This window comes from Oreochromis niloticus, linkage group LG18, assembly GCF_001858045.2.
Source record: "Oreochromis niloticus isolate F11D_XX linkage group LG18, O_niloticus_UMD_NMBU, whole genome shotgun sequence".
Classification (NCBI taxonomy): Eukaryota; Metazoa; Chordata; class Actinopteri; order Cichliformes; family Cichlidae; genus Oreochromis; species Oreochromis niloticus.
This window is the reverse complement of record NC_031982.2, coordinates 22,511,851-22,530,095: the sequence shown is the minus strand read 5'-3', so window position 1 is coordinate 22,530,095 and position 18,245 is coordinate 22,511,851. Positions and strand designations below refer to the sequence as shown.

At 38.4% G+C, this 18,245-nt stretch overlaps 1 protein-coding gene and 1 pseudogene across 4 annotated transcripts in view; both read left to right on the top strand.

Annotated features, from left to right (window-relative positions):
* The window catches only part of LOC100699127 (RNA-binding Raly-like protein), a 62,170-nt gene extending 51,831 nt beyond the window's left edge, over positions 1 to 10,339 (top strand). For all 4 annotated transcript variants that reach the window (XM_005476579.4, XM_025900068.1, XM_019347617.1 and 1 more), the window contains 6 exons: positions 1,363 to 1,410; positions 2,156 to 2,349; positions 4,724 to 4,837; positions 5,112 to 5,269; positions 8,903 to 8,940; positions 9,579 to 10,339. In XM_005476579.4, the coding sequence (XP_005476636.1) occupies positions 1,363 to 1,410; positions 2,156 to 2,349; positions 4,724 to 4,837; positions 5,112 to 5,269; positions 8,903 to 8,935 (547 nt within the window). In that variant the 3' untranslated portion in view covers positions 8,936 to 8,940; positions 9,579 to 10,339. The remainder of the gene's footprint in view (positions 1 to 1,362; positions 1,411 to 2,155; positions 2,350 to 4,723; positions 4,838 to 5,111; positions 5,270 to 8,902; positions 8,941 to 9,578) is intronic.
* Positions 1 to 18,245, top strand: part of LOC109195478 (leucine-rich repeat LGI family member 2-like) — a 401,007-nt pseudogene that overhangs the window by 134,747 nt on the left and 248,015 nt on the right.

Sequence of the window (18,245 nt, the reverse complement as noted above, 5' to 3'; positions counted from 1 at the left end):
AAGATTCTAGCGTGTTGTCTTGCGTTTACTGCTAATTGGTTGCTAGCCCAGTAGCTGTAAAAGTGTACTTCGAGCTTAACAACTATCCAGCAACACAAATCTGTTACATTAGGAAGGAAGCTGTCATGAACCACAGTGTTTTCATCTGTATTCTTGCCGTTGGCCGGTGGGGATGCTTATTAAAAGGCAGGAGGGGAGGTTTGGGAAGACGACAGCTAGCAGCTGGACAAATTTCCTTTGTTTCAGCCTTTTGTGAATTGATTAGAACCGCGCGCCTTTCGGTAGTCAGGCACTCTAATCACACAACTTTAATGTGAAGGCTGTACTGAGGTGCTGGGGTAACAATAGATGAAATACTCTTCACATCACAGTGAGCAATGCAACGGGAACAGAGTGGCCTGCATCATTATAGAGCTCCTATTTTTTTTCTTTTTAAATTTGCAAAAGAATTCAAACATTTGTACCCGATTTTTGCCTTCAAATACAGAAAAGAGATCGCTCTCTCGGACCTGTGTGTTAGGGGCAGGAAGATGGCAGCACTATGCAACACAAACACACAGAGTTATTGAAAATACTCATGAAAATGAATTCGTTAAGCAATATTGTAATAGTGAGCCATGTGTAAATGACAGTGCTTTAATTTCTCTACATTTATCAAGCCAGCAGTGCTACCTATCCCATGTCTGAAAAACACTTACATTTACCAATTTCAAATGCTGAGATTTCATCATCGTAGTTTGTTCGAGTTTTACCGTCGCTGCTTCCTTTCTTTTTCCAAAATGGAAGAGTAAGCTCTGTAGCTGTGAGCAGTGTTGAGCTGCCCACCGTCTCTCAAGCTCTTTTGATTCCTGCTTTCTTTTATCCTGAATTTCTGAAAAGTAATCAAAATACAACCATCAGGAACTCGTGCATATCATGGCAGAAGTCTTAAGGCCACTCCTGTTGTGTCAGATTTATCACAGTGTAATTTGTAGCCGGGAACAGAAGCTTCCTGTTGTCAGCAGTTGTTTGGGGAAATAGCCTGCATTACCTCGCTTTCTAGTTTGATGGGAATCTGGTAAGTTTACCGCTATAGCCAACCAAGAAAGAAATGCAACATAATGAGGCAAACTGTTGTTGTTGTTGCATTTCATTTTTTAAATGGATTAAAGGAAATTTGATTCGAGTGCTCGGCTCGGTTAAGAAACCACACATCAAATCTAAACAAGAAGGAATTTTCCAGTAATAGTCTTTTAGGACAGCACTGAATAAAGAATTCAGTCGAAATGTATTTGCGCCGTCATTTTTTTTTCCTTTCTTGTTTTATGATTTTGTGCACAAACAATCCAAGAAAAATAGAAACGTTCTCTTTTATTTCCACAGTGGCTATGAGTTTGACTACGACTACTACAGAGATGACTTCTACAGTAGGTATGTTAAAAAAACAGTTGGCTCACAGGTAAACAACACGACTTTGTCATTTGCAACTTTTCTTTTTTCAACCAGTCCCTTTCCTCCCGATATTTTGCCCTTAGTATACACATCCTTTCTCCCCATTTCCCATCTTGAATAAAGATGATTTTTGAGCAGAATGGCCCCATTTCCTTCTGAGGCAAAGTAACTACATTATCACAGGCATAATGAATGTCATATTGAGGAGGTTTTTATTCCTCTCCGTTGGGCTTACTAATGATGCTTTTATCCGCATAGCTGGGTACTGAATGTCAGATAGTCCCCCGGCTGGTCATTTGCGCTGGCAAGCCACAGAATGTATCTTCATTCTGACATTTTCATTGGTTTGTTTACTTCCTCTTCTTTGCAATATCCCCAAGAGCAGAATCCTTCAGCTTTGAGTCATTATTGCTATTTTGGCAATTTGATATGTCAAAGGCAACTGGGAACAGGCTTTGATTGAATTGCTGTGGCATTGTTCAATGTGTACCTCTATCATTCAGACATCTTTTGCAGCATGTCTATTAGGTGCTTTGTAAGCGTTCCTTGCTACTTGAACAAAAACATCTGACCAAAAAAAGGAAAAAAAAAACCCACTTGCTGTTCACGTCACATAGTGATTACAGAGTTGTATCCCCACTTTTTTTTGTTTTGTTATTTCTCTTCATTGTAATACTCTTGGAATATTTCTGTTGCTACAACTTTATTCTTCATGTGTCTTCAGACTGTTTGAGTACCACGGCCGTGTTGTGCCCCCGACCCGAGCTGTGATCCCCATCAAACGCTCACGGCTAGTTGTCCCAACCACACGCAGAGCCAAATCCTCTTTTCCAGTCAGGGCCTGTTCTTCCTCTTCCTCCTCCTCCTCTTCCTCCTCCCGAGCACTCAATGTCGGCTCTTCCATCACTGGCCCTAAACGTATGTTTGGTGGTTTTTCTTTGTCCCTTTTTGTTCCTATGATATCCTGCTGTCTCTAAAGGATGTGGTGATTGCCAAATGATGTTTTCTCAGTGTGATTTTTATGTGATTGTTTGTTTTGAGCTTACCTCCATGCCCATTTTTGGGGTTTGAGTCAAGTTAATGGCAAAGAAAATAAATTCAGCCGCTACAAAGAACATTCCCTATTATCATAACTTTGAACACACATTGGCGGGTATCATTTCTGCCCATTATGATGGAAATGTACTCAGCAAGTGTAAATGCTAAGCTCTGGAAACAAAAAAAAGGTTAATGATCAAAAAAGGTCAGGCCTGCAATTCCTGATTATTTTCATTAGTAGTCTTGATAGTCGCTCTTGAACTGATTAGAGTATACACTCACTGGACACTTCATTAGGTACACCTGTTCAACTGCTCTTTAACTCAACTATCTAGTCAGCCAATCACGTGGCAGCAACACAAAGCATTTAGAAATGGCATGGTCAAAATAAATCTGTTATATTAGGAACATATGCACTGTATCAGATGTAATTACAAGCAAATTCACAAATTGGTTTTGAACTTCACCAAACCAAATTTAAGAATAGGGAAGAAATCTGATTTCAGTGACTTTGAACATGGCATCATGGGACCAACCATCTCAATATTTCAGAAATTCCTGATCTACAATCAGCTCTAGGGTTTACAGAGAATCTGAAAAAGAGAAAACATCGAGTGAGAGACAGTCCTCTATTGGAAAATGCCTTGCTGATGCCAGAGCACAGAGGAGAATGACCAGATCGCTTTGAGGTATTAGGTATTAAATGCCACAGACTACTTGAGTATCGTTATTGACCATGCCCAGTGCCTTTTTGACCATAGTGTACCCATCTTCTAATGGCTGGTTGTAGCAGAATATAAAGCCAAGTCACAAACCTCAAATCTTCTCAGTCTGGTGTCCTAAACATGAACGTGAGTCCACTGTACTCAAATGTCAGTGGACTCACATTGGAGATGTAAAAAATTGTAATGATTTCCAAATGCTGAATCATTTTCATGTCAAAACGGTCGTTAAATGCGATTTACGTTTGAATAAATGAGTCAATTTTTGATAACACCACCTTTGATTTTAATAATAGGTTAATGTACAAGCTATTTTGATTGTTGAGGCAAAAACTATCAAATAATGCAATAAAATAGGGAGGAAAAAAGTGCCCACAATGACCTCCTAAGCTAACCGAACAGATTCACAGGAAATTGTCACGTTTGAAAAGCTGGGAAAAGTGAATGTTTTGAATATTTTCTTCTTGAAAAATTACTTTATTATGGCATTTATTATAATTTGATTTTAACAATCATTGCTGATTAATCTTCAGTCAGGTGACAAAGCCAGCCATTGTCAAACTTAAGAATGTCTTGGCCAAATTTTAAACCTGCGCCCGACTGAACCTTTAATCAAAACTCTGATTGAAACACAAGACTTGATGAAGTATTTCCTTCTTTGTGTTTTCTCTGATTCCTTTTGATCTTCTGGTGATTTGCTTGTTGAGGTTGAGTCTTCATTAAACACTTTCCCTTCTCTTGCCATCTGAAAAGAAAAACAAATCATTTGATTCTCACATCTTTTCTTTAGTAGTTCTGATGACCTTTTAAATGCAAATATTTAAGCTGTTCTATTGTAGCTTCAAGCTAATTACATGTTTGTACATGAGACCTCCTTTGACCTCCTGCAGACCACCGCCACACACTTTGGGAATGACTGGGATAAACAGTAAATTAGCTTTTTTTTTTTTTCTTGAGATGTATTGAAACGCATTTAAACCAGAGTTTTTATTCATGTTAAACCAAAAGTAAGCACACCAGAAATGTTGGAAATAAACCGAAATTATACAGAATAAATATTAGACCAGAGTCACAACTAGTTGTTTGGTTAATGTTTTTATTTTCTCCTCTGTGTAGCATTTCAGCATCTTATTGCTCATCACTTTCTATTGTTTTACAGCAGGCAGGCAGCTGTTTTCTCATGATCTAAGCTAGTAACAAGGTGTTGAATCTAATAGTAAGAGCCAGATCTTTCCTCTACAAAAATGGAGGTAAAACACGGCTGAAAAGAAAAATTTTCGCTCGTAGCAACAACACTGAGATTATGGCTTTAGCAGCTGGTGTACTGTTCAGACTCTCGCATGCTTCTTATTATTCTCCCCTCAATGCAATACAGTGAGATTTCTTCATTTTTAGGTTTCCTGCTTTTCATCTGTTGTGCCACATTTTCAATGAAGAACTTGACTGTTGAGAAGAGTCTGCTGCTGTCACAGTGTCTCTTGTAGAACATCCCATTAATTATGCTTTTTAACTTTATTAATGTATGCTTGCAGTGAAGACAGATCAGCTTCTAACAATCAAAAAGGAACTGTCGCAAATCAAGACCAAGATCGACTCACTGCTGGGAAGGCTGGAGAAGATAGAGAGGCAGCATCGCTCTGATGCCGGTAAGATTTGACAGCCAGGAGGGGAGGACCTGTCTGATGAGCATGCATATAAAAATGGGGAAGATGCTGAGAGAGGCCGCCATGTACTGAAATAAAAGCCACACAAACAGTCTTGGAGGAGAAATGACGGAGTGATACTGAAAATATTAGATGCTTGTTCAGAGACTTGTCTGAAATACAGGTTCTTCTATTATTAAAACAAGATAGAAAGTCAATAAATCTATTATGCTCTGATGTTAACTGCCAGTCTTTGTCTCTTGATGTCTTTTGCCAGAGATGCAGAGGAAGCAGGAGGAGGTGTGCGAGTGTCTCCATGGTGATGCAGCAGACCACTCTGGGGGGGAGGAAGTGGAGGGGACAGCTGAGGTTGAGGCAGGGGAGATGACAGACGGTGGCGAAGACGACTTTGAAGATGAAGGCACAAGTGACATGGTGAGCAGGCCTAGTACCCATTTACAGTATTAATAAGAAGTTATTTGGTTTCAATTTAGCTGCGAAGTGTGTGTGTGTGTGTGTGTGTGTGTGTGTGTGTGTGTGTGTGTGTGTGCGCGCGTGCGTGTGCGTGCGCGTGCGTGCGCGTGCGTGCGTGCGCGCAAAAGTCACAAGAAGTCCTTATTTCCTACAGATTTTCTTGTAATTTTTTAAAGTGGTCTTGATTCATATTTCTTCAGGCTTTCTGAAGGTCTTTCAAAGTTTTTCTTTGGACACTCAAAGCCCCCCCCCGTAGAGGGACAGTATTGGCTGGATAATAAGCAGTACTTCCCTAGCTTCCAAATTACATAAGAACGGGACAGAAAATCGTTGGCAACAAGGCTTGTAGACTGATGAATCCAAATCATGGTCATCGTTGGTGTAAGTCATTGCCAGTATGCACAGAGGTCAGGAGAGAGGTATGGTAGTGAGTGTCTACATGGAACTATGAATGCAGAACAGAACCATCAAATTTCAATCCATCAATACCATCTGCAACCCAGCTGATGTCATTTTGTTTAGCACGACAATGATCCAAATACACTGTCAATGCAGTAAAAGCCGATAGTAGCTGAAGAGAAACACACAGTCATGAATCAGCCCCCTCCCAGAGCCTGGACCTCAACATTTTGGAAGCAGTGTGAGATCATCTTGAGAGAGAACAGAATAAAAGGCACCCAACATTCAAAGAAGAACTTTGATTGTCCTTCAAGAAGCCTGGAGAACAATTCCTGAAGAATACTTAAAGAAATTACATGAAAGCTGTCTGTGAGACTTCAGACTGTGTTGAAGAATAAAGGTGCTCACACCAAATATCAACTTTCAAGCTCAGCAGAATTATACAAACTCTGTTTTTGCCTCTTTTTCTGTATATCCATGAATGTTTGAATGTTTCCCATCCCATCCCCCAAGCAAGATATCAAGGAATGAGGGGGTGTTTCAAGACTCTTGCATAGTAGTGTATCTATACTGTGATGTGGAAAATGTTTTCCACTGACAGTAAGTATAATGCACATTCAACTCTGTTGTTTAAATAACTTTGCCTTAGATGGAAACATTTGAGTCATCCAGGATCGTCTCAAAACAAAAAGGTGAAATGGTCATGAAAAAGTCATCAGATTGTTCGTGGTGACGGATACAAAGTTTCACTGTCTTTTATGACAACCAGCATGATTTGAAAAGTCTAAACTATATAAGTAAGACCACTCATTCAATAAACACAACACAATACTTTTGAGTAACATATATAAAATTAAATTTGAATTTATTTAAATAATTAAGGATAATGTGCCTGGTACAAACTAAATGTGTATCAATCAATTAAGTTTAATTTAACCAGATTCCATTAAATGTATCATTTTATATTGTACTTATGCAACAAAATTACATGGATAAATTACATAGATTTAAATTAGTTGAAGTCAGAAGGGCAGATTTTTATTTTATTTTTTTTGAGTGAGTGTATTTTGTCTGAACAACATATGTGCTGCAAAGTGGGGACAGGTTGCTGTGGCAACCAAGAAAAGTAGCAGCTGTTGTTTTAAAGCTTAAATTAATGTGTTTTGAATTAATATTGTATTACAAAGTAATACATATCATCAATGACAAAATAATTCGAGGTCGTCACTATCACAAACCGCCATGAAACTGAACAAATCACATGAAAACACCAAAGTCAGCAGCACGTAACGGTGTCTTTGAATACTTTGGCATTCCTTCCCTGTCTCAGACAAACCTGAATGGGAGGAGTTTGTCTTTAGAAATCTATTTTACATTTTTAAACTCTTAGTTTGGTCAGGTTCAGGCAACAGAACTTTAGGTTTAGGAGAGACCCTTATAATTTTCCCTCAGATTGAATAAAATGTGTGGTACTGAGCCCATCTGCCAGAAGAGTTTGAAGGCAAACTTCTTCTTTGTATTATACACAAAGCCTCAGGCATAGAAGTTTTATAAATCTTTGAAAGCATTGTTTATTTTAATAAAAGAGTAAATAATTTAATTATGCAGTTAAAAGTGCCAGACTTTTTTTTTTTTTAAGTCACTATCTATCGCTGAATGAGGTAACACACGATCACTGATGAAGAGAGTGTTAATACTAAGTTTCCATGGCGACATACTTGGAAAAACTGCTGTATTGAAAACCTGCCATGGCAAACCAAACATTTTCTACTGATGCCGCCAAGCATTAAAAATCATTTAACTGACAAAACAAGACTTGACTTTCACAAGATATTTACAAGAAATGGGACACATCTGTCAGCTACCTCAGCAATTACTGCTGTCATTCATCTATGAAACTAGACAGCTGGAGTAACGGAACAAGACGGAGCAACTAAGCTGTTAGATGAAGAGCTGCAGGTGACAAGCTATGCACCTCCAGCTCCTCAGTGAAGTTGGGCTGCTGTTTGCAGACGCTTCGCCGTGTGCAGAATTAAATCGGAGCAAAGTTTCTCACAGAGTGTTTGAAACTGATCAATTACTGTCTGCTACTAACTACATCACGCTCTGGATACACTTGTGAAACTTTTTGGGTGGCGTTAATTTACTGTAATGCAGTAAAGAGCGTAGTGCATGCATCATATCACCAATTTTTACCTTAAAAATGATTAATCATCTAACTGAACATTTGCTTTCCAGTTTTATTACTGTGACAGTTTTATTACTCAAAACTATTGGCTCACTTTGACACTAAAAAAATAATAAGGTTATATAATCATACCTGCTTCCTGTTTTATGAGATCTGGACTCACTCTGCTGGGTGGTTTATTGGCTTCATTCTGCAGGCAGACTAAACTATTGATTACTGGTAATCATTAAAGCTTATATGCCTTATTCCAATAGATACTGTGGCCAAAAGGCGTAGAATAAACAAAAAAACCCAAATCCCTATATTGATTTCGTGAAAACACACTGTATAAAATGTGTCTCAGAGGACATGGATGAGTTGTGAAGTGATGCACATTTTCAGGGTTCAGACAAACAAAAAGAAAAAAAAATAAGATTTACAAAACAAACAAACAAAAAAGTACAGCCATTTCTAAGGTTTTAAAAATCAGGACATGAAAGATCAACAGGTAATGACCAGGTTCTGATGACTGTGGAGTCCATTTGAGTACAGTGAACTCACTGTCATGTTCAAGAAACCAGCTTAAGACAATTTGAGCTTTGTGACATGGTGCGTCATCCTCCTGGGAACACTGTGGTCATGAAGGGATGGACATGGTTCGCAACAATACTCTACCTGAGTGTTATTTCTCATTTAAACAATGCTCAGGTGTTACTAAATGTGTCAAGAAGAAGAAAGTCCCCACACCATTACACCACCAGCAGCTTGAACTGTTAATAAAATGCAGCATGGATCCATTCTTTCATGTTTATGGTTTTTGTTAAATGAATAACAGAACTTGTGTAGACGAGTTAATTTTTTAAATATGTGCTGATGTGTATTTCAGACTTAGAACTGGAAGTGCTTCCTTTTTTTAATGACTGTGGATTGAGCTAGAAAAAGGAAGCCTATGTTGCTGCTTAGTTATAAAAATTAATTGTTGATTAACATGTGACTGATTTAAAGCAATCTTATTTCTTGTACTGCAGATAGAGAACCACATATCGGACATTGACAACTGAGTGAGGTCAGTATTTAATCTTGGTTTAACAACACACATTTTGCACAAAACTGAATTTATTTTTGGGAATAATGTATGAAAAACAGAATCCTAGAAACATTTTAGTGTTCAGCAGTTGAAAGAATTCAAAGGATCTTTAATCCTCCAAAATGTTCTTCTAAATGTGGGGTCATTTTCTGCATCTGGGACCAAAAGGAAAAGCAGCTTCTCTGCAGTGATCGCTGATGATTGAACAGCCGCAGAGATGGGACTCTTTCTCATGTGCATTTCCTGTCAAACGACATTTAAATCTCCCCTGATTTTCTTTGTAAGAACAAATAGCTAGGAGATTTAATTTGCCTCTTGGCTGACATTTCCTCCCTGCTGTCCTTAAGTGCCTGCGAGTGGAAGTTTTTCCTTTTTTTTTTTCCCTTCCTCAGGCGGTCTGAACATGATAGATTGTTAAGATGATGGTTTAATGAACTGCTTGTCCTCTGGTGGATATGAGTGGTTGCAGGTAATAACAGCAGCGTTAGAAAATTTTAATGTTGGTCCTCTTGAGTTTCCAGGCTTCACAGGAAAATTTATACCTGCAGCTACTTTTTTTCACACGAGGTCACTGTGAGAGATAAAAAAAAAATAATAATTTTCTTTTTTCTTTCAAGTTGGGGAATAATGAAGCTTGCATTACAGAAGATGGGAGGACAGATACCAGCAAAACCCTCTTGATCAAGGAGGTGCATTTGACATTAAAGGAAAGGAAGTGACAGACAGCAGTGGAAGAGTGTGTCAGACTTGTATGTTGCTTGTTTGCCTCATTAGAACATGGCACTGCTGATGCATACGTCATCAAAATCCTGGGTATGAATATTCTCCAGACGACTGCAAGATCATCGCAACCAGCAATCAGTCATTTCCCCTCAGACTGATTGCTCTTCTGAAAAATACGGACAATACAGTATATTGTGTGCTTATTATAGTATGGTCTGTATTGTGTATAAAAATACAGTTATGTGATCTATCAGATGAAATTTATGTCCTTTGTTGTACCTCAGATGTTTGTTTCTGTTTCTGTGGATTGAAAACCGTGAAAAGCTGCGTTGCTGGCAGAGAGCTAAATATGAATGTAACAGTAACATATTTTCTTTGACACTCATTAATTCTGCATTTTGTTTTCATTCATTTTGAGCAAATGTACAGTATGTAATTTATTCACAATGTCGCCACACGGTATTGAATGCATTTCACGTTTGCAATTTGTTCCACATGACAACGTGTATTTGAAATTATTTACTTTCTGTTTATGGTAATTTAAAAAAATGAAAGACAACAATTTTTGCTGTCAGCATGTTAAAAATGTGGCTATCAAGGATCATTTCATTGCCTCTGTTGTACAGCCATGGATAATAAAATTTTTTGACATAAACCTGTGTCCTTCCTCCCCAAAACTGAGTGGTGTAGCTCGCATTTTTGTAAATGTATTGTTTCTTTTTCTATTTAAACGGACCTAAAGCTAAGGAAAGGCGAGATATACTTCTTGCAACTAGTTTGACTGCTGATTGCATTTAATTTTTTTTGCTTTTGCTAACTGATGAAAAGTAGTGCTCATCCCCACCCAGAGACTGTCCATGCAACACAGTCTCTGGGTGGGGATGAGCATTCAATGTGTCTGACAAGGCGATTACACAGGTCGCCTAGTGGGAGACCATGTGTCTCCAAACGCTGTCAGACAGACTTCTGAATTACAAATATTTCCCATTAAATATAGAAATGCAGGCAGATTGTTGACATGTTGCAATCAGTCGGTGTACGCCGATGATTGCAACTCATCTGTATCATGTTTCTTTGCAAAAAGGGGTTCATCTAAGTTAGTTTCCAAGTGTCTTTTTTCTGATTATATTCCTATTAAAACAAGGTTGCTGTGCACTTATGTCATTATAAAGTTAAACTACTGTTCTGCAGCAGCTACGCAATTATTTGTTTCAAAACTGAGTTCTGATTACATTCTGAATGTAAGCAATTCATTTGAATTTCTGTGTTTTAAAGGCAGCAGATTTGCAATTTTCACAGGTTTATCTCAGTTAATCATCTGATCATCACAGATTGAGGTCAAACTTGCAATTAAATACAATCTCATACTTATAGACAGAATCATCATATTGCCATATTATTACAGTCTTGAAACACCAAAGTTTTTCAAGACAGAAACGTGACTTCATTCTTCCCAGCAACCATTTCCAACGGTTGTGCCGTGGTCACCAGTCACTGTTTTCCCTAGTGTGACTGCAGCATAATGCAAACATTTGAAACCTTACCAGTGTGCTAACACTATCAGGATATTTCTACTGTCAAAGAAAACAGTCACTAAGTTTTCTTTAGGACAGATTTAAATATTGATAATTAAACCCTCAAAAATGCTGATTTTGTTTGATATAAATCTTATAATACAGATTTTTAATAGGCACCTTTGAAAACACTCAAGGGATAATAACAGCTGGAAGACACAAAAAATCAGAGGGAACAACAGGCAAAAAGCAAGAAAGAGTAAAAAGATCCACAGGCTGCAGGCAGGGATATAACAGTATGAGACAACAACAGCATAGGCCTGAGTCTCATACCTGCATTAGTTTACTCATAATGTTGAAATGAAATTGTGGGGGAGGGAAAGCAGATCAGCAAATCTGATTTTCACTTCTAAAGTTTATTTTTTCCCTTCAAACAACTATGCACACGATGATTTCTTTATTCATCATTTAAAATTTTTCAGTGCTTACAGTTATGCAGAGTCAGACATGGAAAGGCTGCTCTTTGTGACAGGTGGGTACTGACAGACAAGGGTGCAACTGCCAGCTGTCCTCTAGGCCAGCGGTCCCCAACCTTTTTTGTGCCTCGGTCCGGTTTATGTCCGACAATATTTTCACGGACCGGTCTTTAAGGTGTCACGGATAAATACAACAAAATTAAACCAGTACCTGTACCAGAATAAAAGAAGATTTATTCATAACAGAAGGGGAAAGACCCAGACCGGTCCGTGGCCCGGGGGTTGGGGACCGCTGCTCTAGGCATCACTTCTGCTAAACCTGTGTCTCTGAACTGGACCTCATCAATGTTTGTGGTCTCATAAGCTCTCCTGTGATATTGAGTTTGGATACTACTACTACGCATCTGTCAGTGCGCACCAGGGCAGCTGCTGCTACAATGTAGCTTGCCATCACCAGTGTGTGAATGTATGTGTGAATGGGTGGATGACTGAATGTAGTGTAAAGCGCTTTGGGGTCCATAGGGACTAAGTAAAGCGTTATACAAATACAGGCCATTTTACTTGGATTATTCCATCCATCCATCCATCCATCCATCTTCATCCGCTTTATCCGAGGCCGGGTCGCGGGGGCAGCAGCCTAAGCAGAGAAGCCCAGACCTCCCTCTCCCCAGCCACCTCCTCCAGCTTATCCGGGGGAATACCAAGGCGTTCCCAGGCCAGCCGAGAGATATAATCTCTCCAGCGTGTCCTGGGTCTGCCCCGGGGCCTCCTCCCGGTGGGACATGCCCGGAACACCTCACCCAGGAGGCGCCCAGGAGGCATCCTTGTCAGATGCCCGAACCACCTCAACTGGCTCCTTTCGATGTGGAGGAGCAGCGGCTCTACTCTGAGCCCCTCCCGGATGGCCGAACTTCTCACCCTATCTCTAAGGGAGAGGCCAGCCACCCTTCGGAGGAAGCTCATTTCTGCCGCTTGTATCCGCGATCTCGTTCTTTCGGTCACTACCCACAGCTCGTGGCCATAGGTGAGGGTAGGGACGTAGATCGACCGGTAAATTGAGAGCTTCGCTTTTACACTCAGCTCCCTCTTCACCACGACGGACCGGTGCAGCGTCCGCATCACTGCAGCCGCAGCACCAATCCGTCTGTCGATCTCCGGCTCCCTTCTCCAATGAATGGTTAATATATGCTAAATCTATACAGATTTTTCCACCTTGGATATGAAAGCAAGAGTTAGTGAACCTCTATTAAAGTCTCCCTCTACAGCCTGATTCTTAGTTTCAGCAATGAAACTGAATTTAACACAAAACATAGCTGACAATCTGTCCCCTAGGCAACCACCAAGATCCCACTGCCTACACATATTCAGTAATACTCAGAAAAATATGCTGGTAATTAGATAGTGTTAATAAATATCTTTCCGTAAATATGAAAGTTTTCTACATGTCCTAGTTTACATTATGAAAGAAGTTATTATGACTGTGAATCTCTTGAATGTTTAACACTTAACAACTAAACAGTTGTCTTCTACTTTGGTTAGTTTTTTTTTAAAAACAATCATTTATTAAAGCTTTTCCTTTCAAACTTATATTTTATTTAATTTTTTTGTGAAATTCTGGTAGAGTAGCTTTTATACTGTTAATTCAGCATATACTAAAAAATAAAAGCCTGTTCTTACAATATATTTGTGGGCATTTTATTTTGCAGAATTTCCAATCACCACACTTTAAAGCACCAAACCTGTGATTTCATCACATCCTGTCCAAGAAGTCATATATAGGAGTGAAATTCACAATCAGACCGGCACACCTGGCTGCATGTCCTCACCTCATGTGCTTGATAACCACTTTTTCTCTCTCTTTTTGTTTCTCTTCTGTTGTGTATTTAAAACAGCTGCCTGTCCTCACCTCTCCAGTGCTGCCGTCTCCTGAAACCCTGCATGTTTATAAAGTATGTTTTCTCCATTTTTATGTTGTTCTTGTAGTTTTTGTCCTCAGATGAGGTTTGAAGTGTCTGTTTGGTGTAGCTGGTCTTGTCTGTCTCTAGACAGTCCAGGCTGCACCCACCTGCACCAACCAGTTCCTGGTTCTTTCCACTTAGTTCCTATAGTGAAAACACATCATTTCATATTATGTTTAAGTCAGTTGCTATCCAATTTTAAAACTATAAAATATGATGAAGTGTATTTTTAGCTTACTTCGTTAATAAAGATTTATTTATTTTTTTAGGATTTTCAGAAACACTAACGTTATATATAGCAAAATATGAAGCAATCTTCTACCTCCTGTTGACATGCAGACCTGTGACCAACTTTACAAACCATTTTGAATTTTTTCCAGCTGAGGTGTTCAAAATAGATAACCAAACTGGTGATAGTTACAGGGTAATGTGGGAAACTGACTGCCTAATATAATGTAACATCATCACAATATTTTACAAAAATGAACAAATGCACCTTTGTTTCCTCAGCTAAGACAACTGGGCTGCAGTAGCTTGTGTTTATGGTGAGTGTGACATTTGATTTAAAAGCCAGGAGCAAAAGACTCTGAGCAGCATATCAGTCAGAAACAATACCATAAATTTAAGGAACAAAGGTCAAATTCTTCATGTTTGTACATGAGCATACTGTTGTGCACATAAACTCATAGATGTATATGACAACTCAAGTTTGTGACCAAAAATTTGTATTCTAGTTTTAAAAATGTAATACATACAATGAATATGCATTACCAACTCTTAAGAAAAAACCCACTGAAGTGTTAAATTGAATGCATTTTTCATGCTTTTCAACATCGTGAGAAGCTGGAGATGATTTTCTTTCTACTTTCAGTTTATACAGACTGCTGCATGTTCAGCTGATAAACACCAACATGGAATAAAATGCTGCAAATATTTTTATAATAGCAAACTTTGGAGGCAGAGACATAAACACTGGCGTGTCACATGTTTTGAAGGTAACGTTGTTCAAAATGAAGAACAGAAAAGAAAAATACTAGAACTAATGAGTGTTGAGAAAAAGAGGGCATTGTGTCTATCTTATTTTCTTATGTGGCACGAGCAAATATCCAATGTAATTATTATGATTTATTCATTTTTATGATGCCGCATAAATTTTAAGACCACTTATTTGTCTTGCTGTTAGATAAACCACTGACTAAACTGACCCCTTAGCCTCGAGCTCATTTAGCCCCACAGCCAATATTACATAAATAAATAAATAAATAAATACATAAAATATTTAGTTTAGAAACTAAAGATAAACTTTTTAGTAATGCAGATATGTATAGTTATGAAAATATAGAACTTTATAAGCTGAGATAAAAAAAAAAGCATCTGACAAACCTGATATAACTCGTAATGCTACAAAAACCTTGGACAAAAAAAACCCTGTGGAAAACAAATGCTTCATTCATAAGGTTTTTCCTTTGAAAGAAAGATGAAAAGGTGCTAATTAAAGTTTAGGCTCAGTTAACAAAAGGTGTGTAGGGTTGCATAGGTACAGGTGTTAGATCAGCTAACCCACCGGCTCATCTTGCCCCACTCTCCCCTCCGGAAACTTTCACTTAACCTCTTATGACACCAATAGCAGATTTAGAAAGTTTCTATAAGACTCATCTGAAACTTCGTCCTCCACTCTCAAGCCATTTTCAAATCTGTGGGTCCAGATTTAATACCTCGACAGATATGTATGGTCCAATCCTAATAACTTTGGTAAGCCTGCTGACTTTTTTTATCTAGGATCCCCATGAGGTTGATATTCTGTAGTTTTAACTTTGGTATAGACAGTCAATGAATTAGAGAACTTTAAAGCATATATATGTGTCCTTTTTGTATCTATATGCTTCATGAAGTTATTACAAACTTATCTCAGTACATCTCAGGATCGTTCATGGACAGACTGATTAGTCTCAAGATCTTGGGCTCTCTTATTCCAATGTTTAGCTGGGTGGCAACAACCACATGATGCCATGACTCAAGGTTTCCCTAAAGAAGGTGTCATTGTGCTGTTTATGAATCACTTCACCTGTCAGTGGTTTTAATTATGTGGCTAATTAGTGTATTTGCAACTGAAAAGATTTTTCCAGTAATTAACAGTGTATAACTGGTATAATCTTTTCATTCTTCCAGTTTCTCAAATATGAGAATTGAGAGGTTTTTCCACATAATTGTTTAATTGCTTCAATTAATTATTAATGTGTAGGCAGGAGTTTGATAACTGAGAAGGGTATTTTCCAATAATTTCTGAAGATTGGACCAAAAAAAAATCAGCATCTGTTGTGAGAACAATATTTAGCTCCAGCCATGTGGTTAAAAATATATCTTAAAGTCATGCTAAACTCACTTTGTACATGGAAATAAAATTATAGCATTCAGCTCAAAGCATCATGGAGACACTCTTATTAACCTTTTACAAGCTTGTGCCAAAGCCTGAAGCTTTACTTCTCTGTAACTTTTTACGCCAACCTCAAACAATTTTCAAAACAAATGGCAGTAATAAGCTGAAAACAAAGGCGCAGAATGATGCTAAATGTACAAATTCTCCAGTCGGCTTTAATTACAGCATTCTTGTGCATTAGTACAGTTTCCTAAATGGCTTTGAGAGTATTCACCCGCCTACCCGTCTTTTGAAATTTTTTCTAGAGTGACCTTGAAAACTGCAGCCAATGAGAGATAAGGTGCCGAAGCATCAACAGATGGGATTTCTAATTCACTCACTTCATTAGCACCAGATCATCATTTTCACAGGTTAAGGAGGGCCATTGGCTGGGTTGCAGGTATAATTGGTTCTATCGTCGCTGGCGAGCAGCCAGTGAGTACAGTGATCAGTCATGCAGCATCTCTAATATGGACAATGCTCACTGTGAGATGAACTGAATCAATCACCGGCCTGCAGAGCTGCTGGATAAATTATGAGTATAATAGGGGTCAGGATCTTTATAATACATCTGTGATTAGCCATAGTTGAGCGAAGATACTCAACTTAGAGAAAGCATTGTTTCAAAGGGCTATAAGTCAAAGACAGAGCTAATGTAGGAAGTTTTATTAATTATAACTTTGGGGATGCAAGCATAAAAGGATAAATCTGTATTTAAATTATTGCTCTGTGAATAATTCCAGAATTGCAAAAACTGTCATCTGTCATCAGCTTTATGTTCCTCTATTTGTTTTATGTGGTCAGAGTTGGTGTATTTCACTCTGGCTTTCATTTATCACTTTCACATAATTAAGCGGATGAAATTTCTCACATGTTTATTAATTTTATTCATTTTCATGACACTTTTAACTGAGTGTACAGTTACACTGTGATATTATGAACCGTTACTGATTAAGTCCCAGACATGCCAAACACCAGTGCTTCAGATTTAGTTTAGTTTAGCTTTGCTTTCCTCTCTGATAAAACCTCAGATATATTTAAAGATTTGACTCTAATGCATCCTGGGTGATGAAATCAGGAAGTGCAGTAAAGCATTCAAAGGCAAGGGTAGAATAAGTCAGCAAAGGAAAAGTGGGCTAGTCAAGTAGGTGAAGAAAGTAAACAGGAGTACTAGGAGGCTAAAGGTGAACATCAAAGAGAGAGGAGGTGAAGGCAAAGGAAAAGGCATATGGCGAGTTGTATTTGAGACAAGACACTAAGGAATGAGAAAATGACTTGTATTGATTGGTTAGGAAGAGGGATCAAGCTGAAAGGATGTGCAGCAGGTTAAGATGATTAAAAATAGAAATTGAAATGTACTAATGAGTGAAGAGAGTGTGCTGAGAAGATGAAATATAAGATGTTTGCTATGAGTGTTGATGGAGAAGTATAAAGAAGGTCAGAAGGAGCTTCAGTCTTTGTATATCTAGAGAAAGGTACAGCATGAGGAAGTCAAGAGTGCCAGAGAAGTTTGTCAGGGTGGTGTAGAACATGTATGACACTGAGACAGTGGTGAGGAGTGACAGATGGGTTCAAGGTGGGGGTACAGAGGGTGCTAGGGATAGGGTAAGATGGAGGTAGATGTTCCACTGAAAGGAACAGACAGAAGAATAACAATAAGAAAGAAAACATTTTGAAAATGCTTCTATTTTACAAAAGAAACATTGCTGTGGTATTTTCGTTGTTTATTTTTTATCATAAACGTCAACTGCTCACCTTTATCTGCTCTCCTGAATGCTCCTCCTTCAGACTTAACACCGTGTGTCAAACCCTTTAGCTGTGCTGGACTTTGTCTTTGGAATTTATCACCACTTCACCATCATCAGCCACTCTATGGCACAGTTCAAATGGCAACTCAAAATCCATATGTTTTCATCGGCATATACGCTGTAATCATCTAGTTTTATATGTCTTTTAATGTCTGTTAATTTTGTGTTGTAAGGTGACCTAGACTGCTTTGGTGCCAAAAAATAAAGTTAACTATAATTTTTAACTGCAGTGTTAAGTACTGTTTATCTTGCATGAACTGTTGTGGATAGTCTTACTAAACTTTAACTTACAGGAGCATTGACTGAATTAGCCATCTTTGCTTCTAGTTTTGTATCATATATAATGCATGTAGGTACAGGTTACGTTTCTAGAGGTGGGCGGAGCAAAG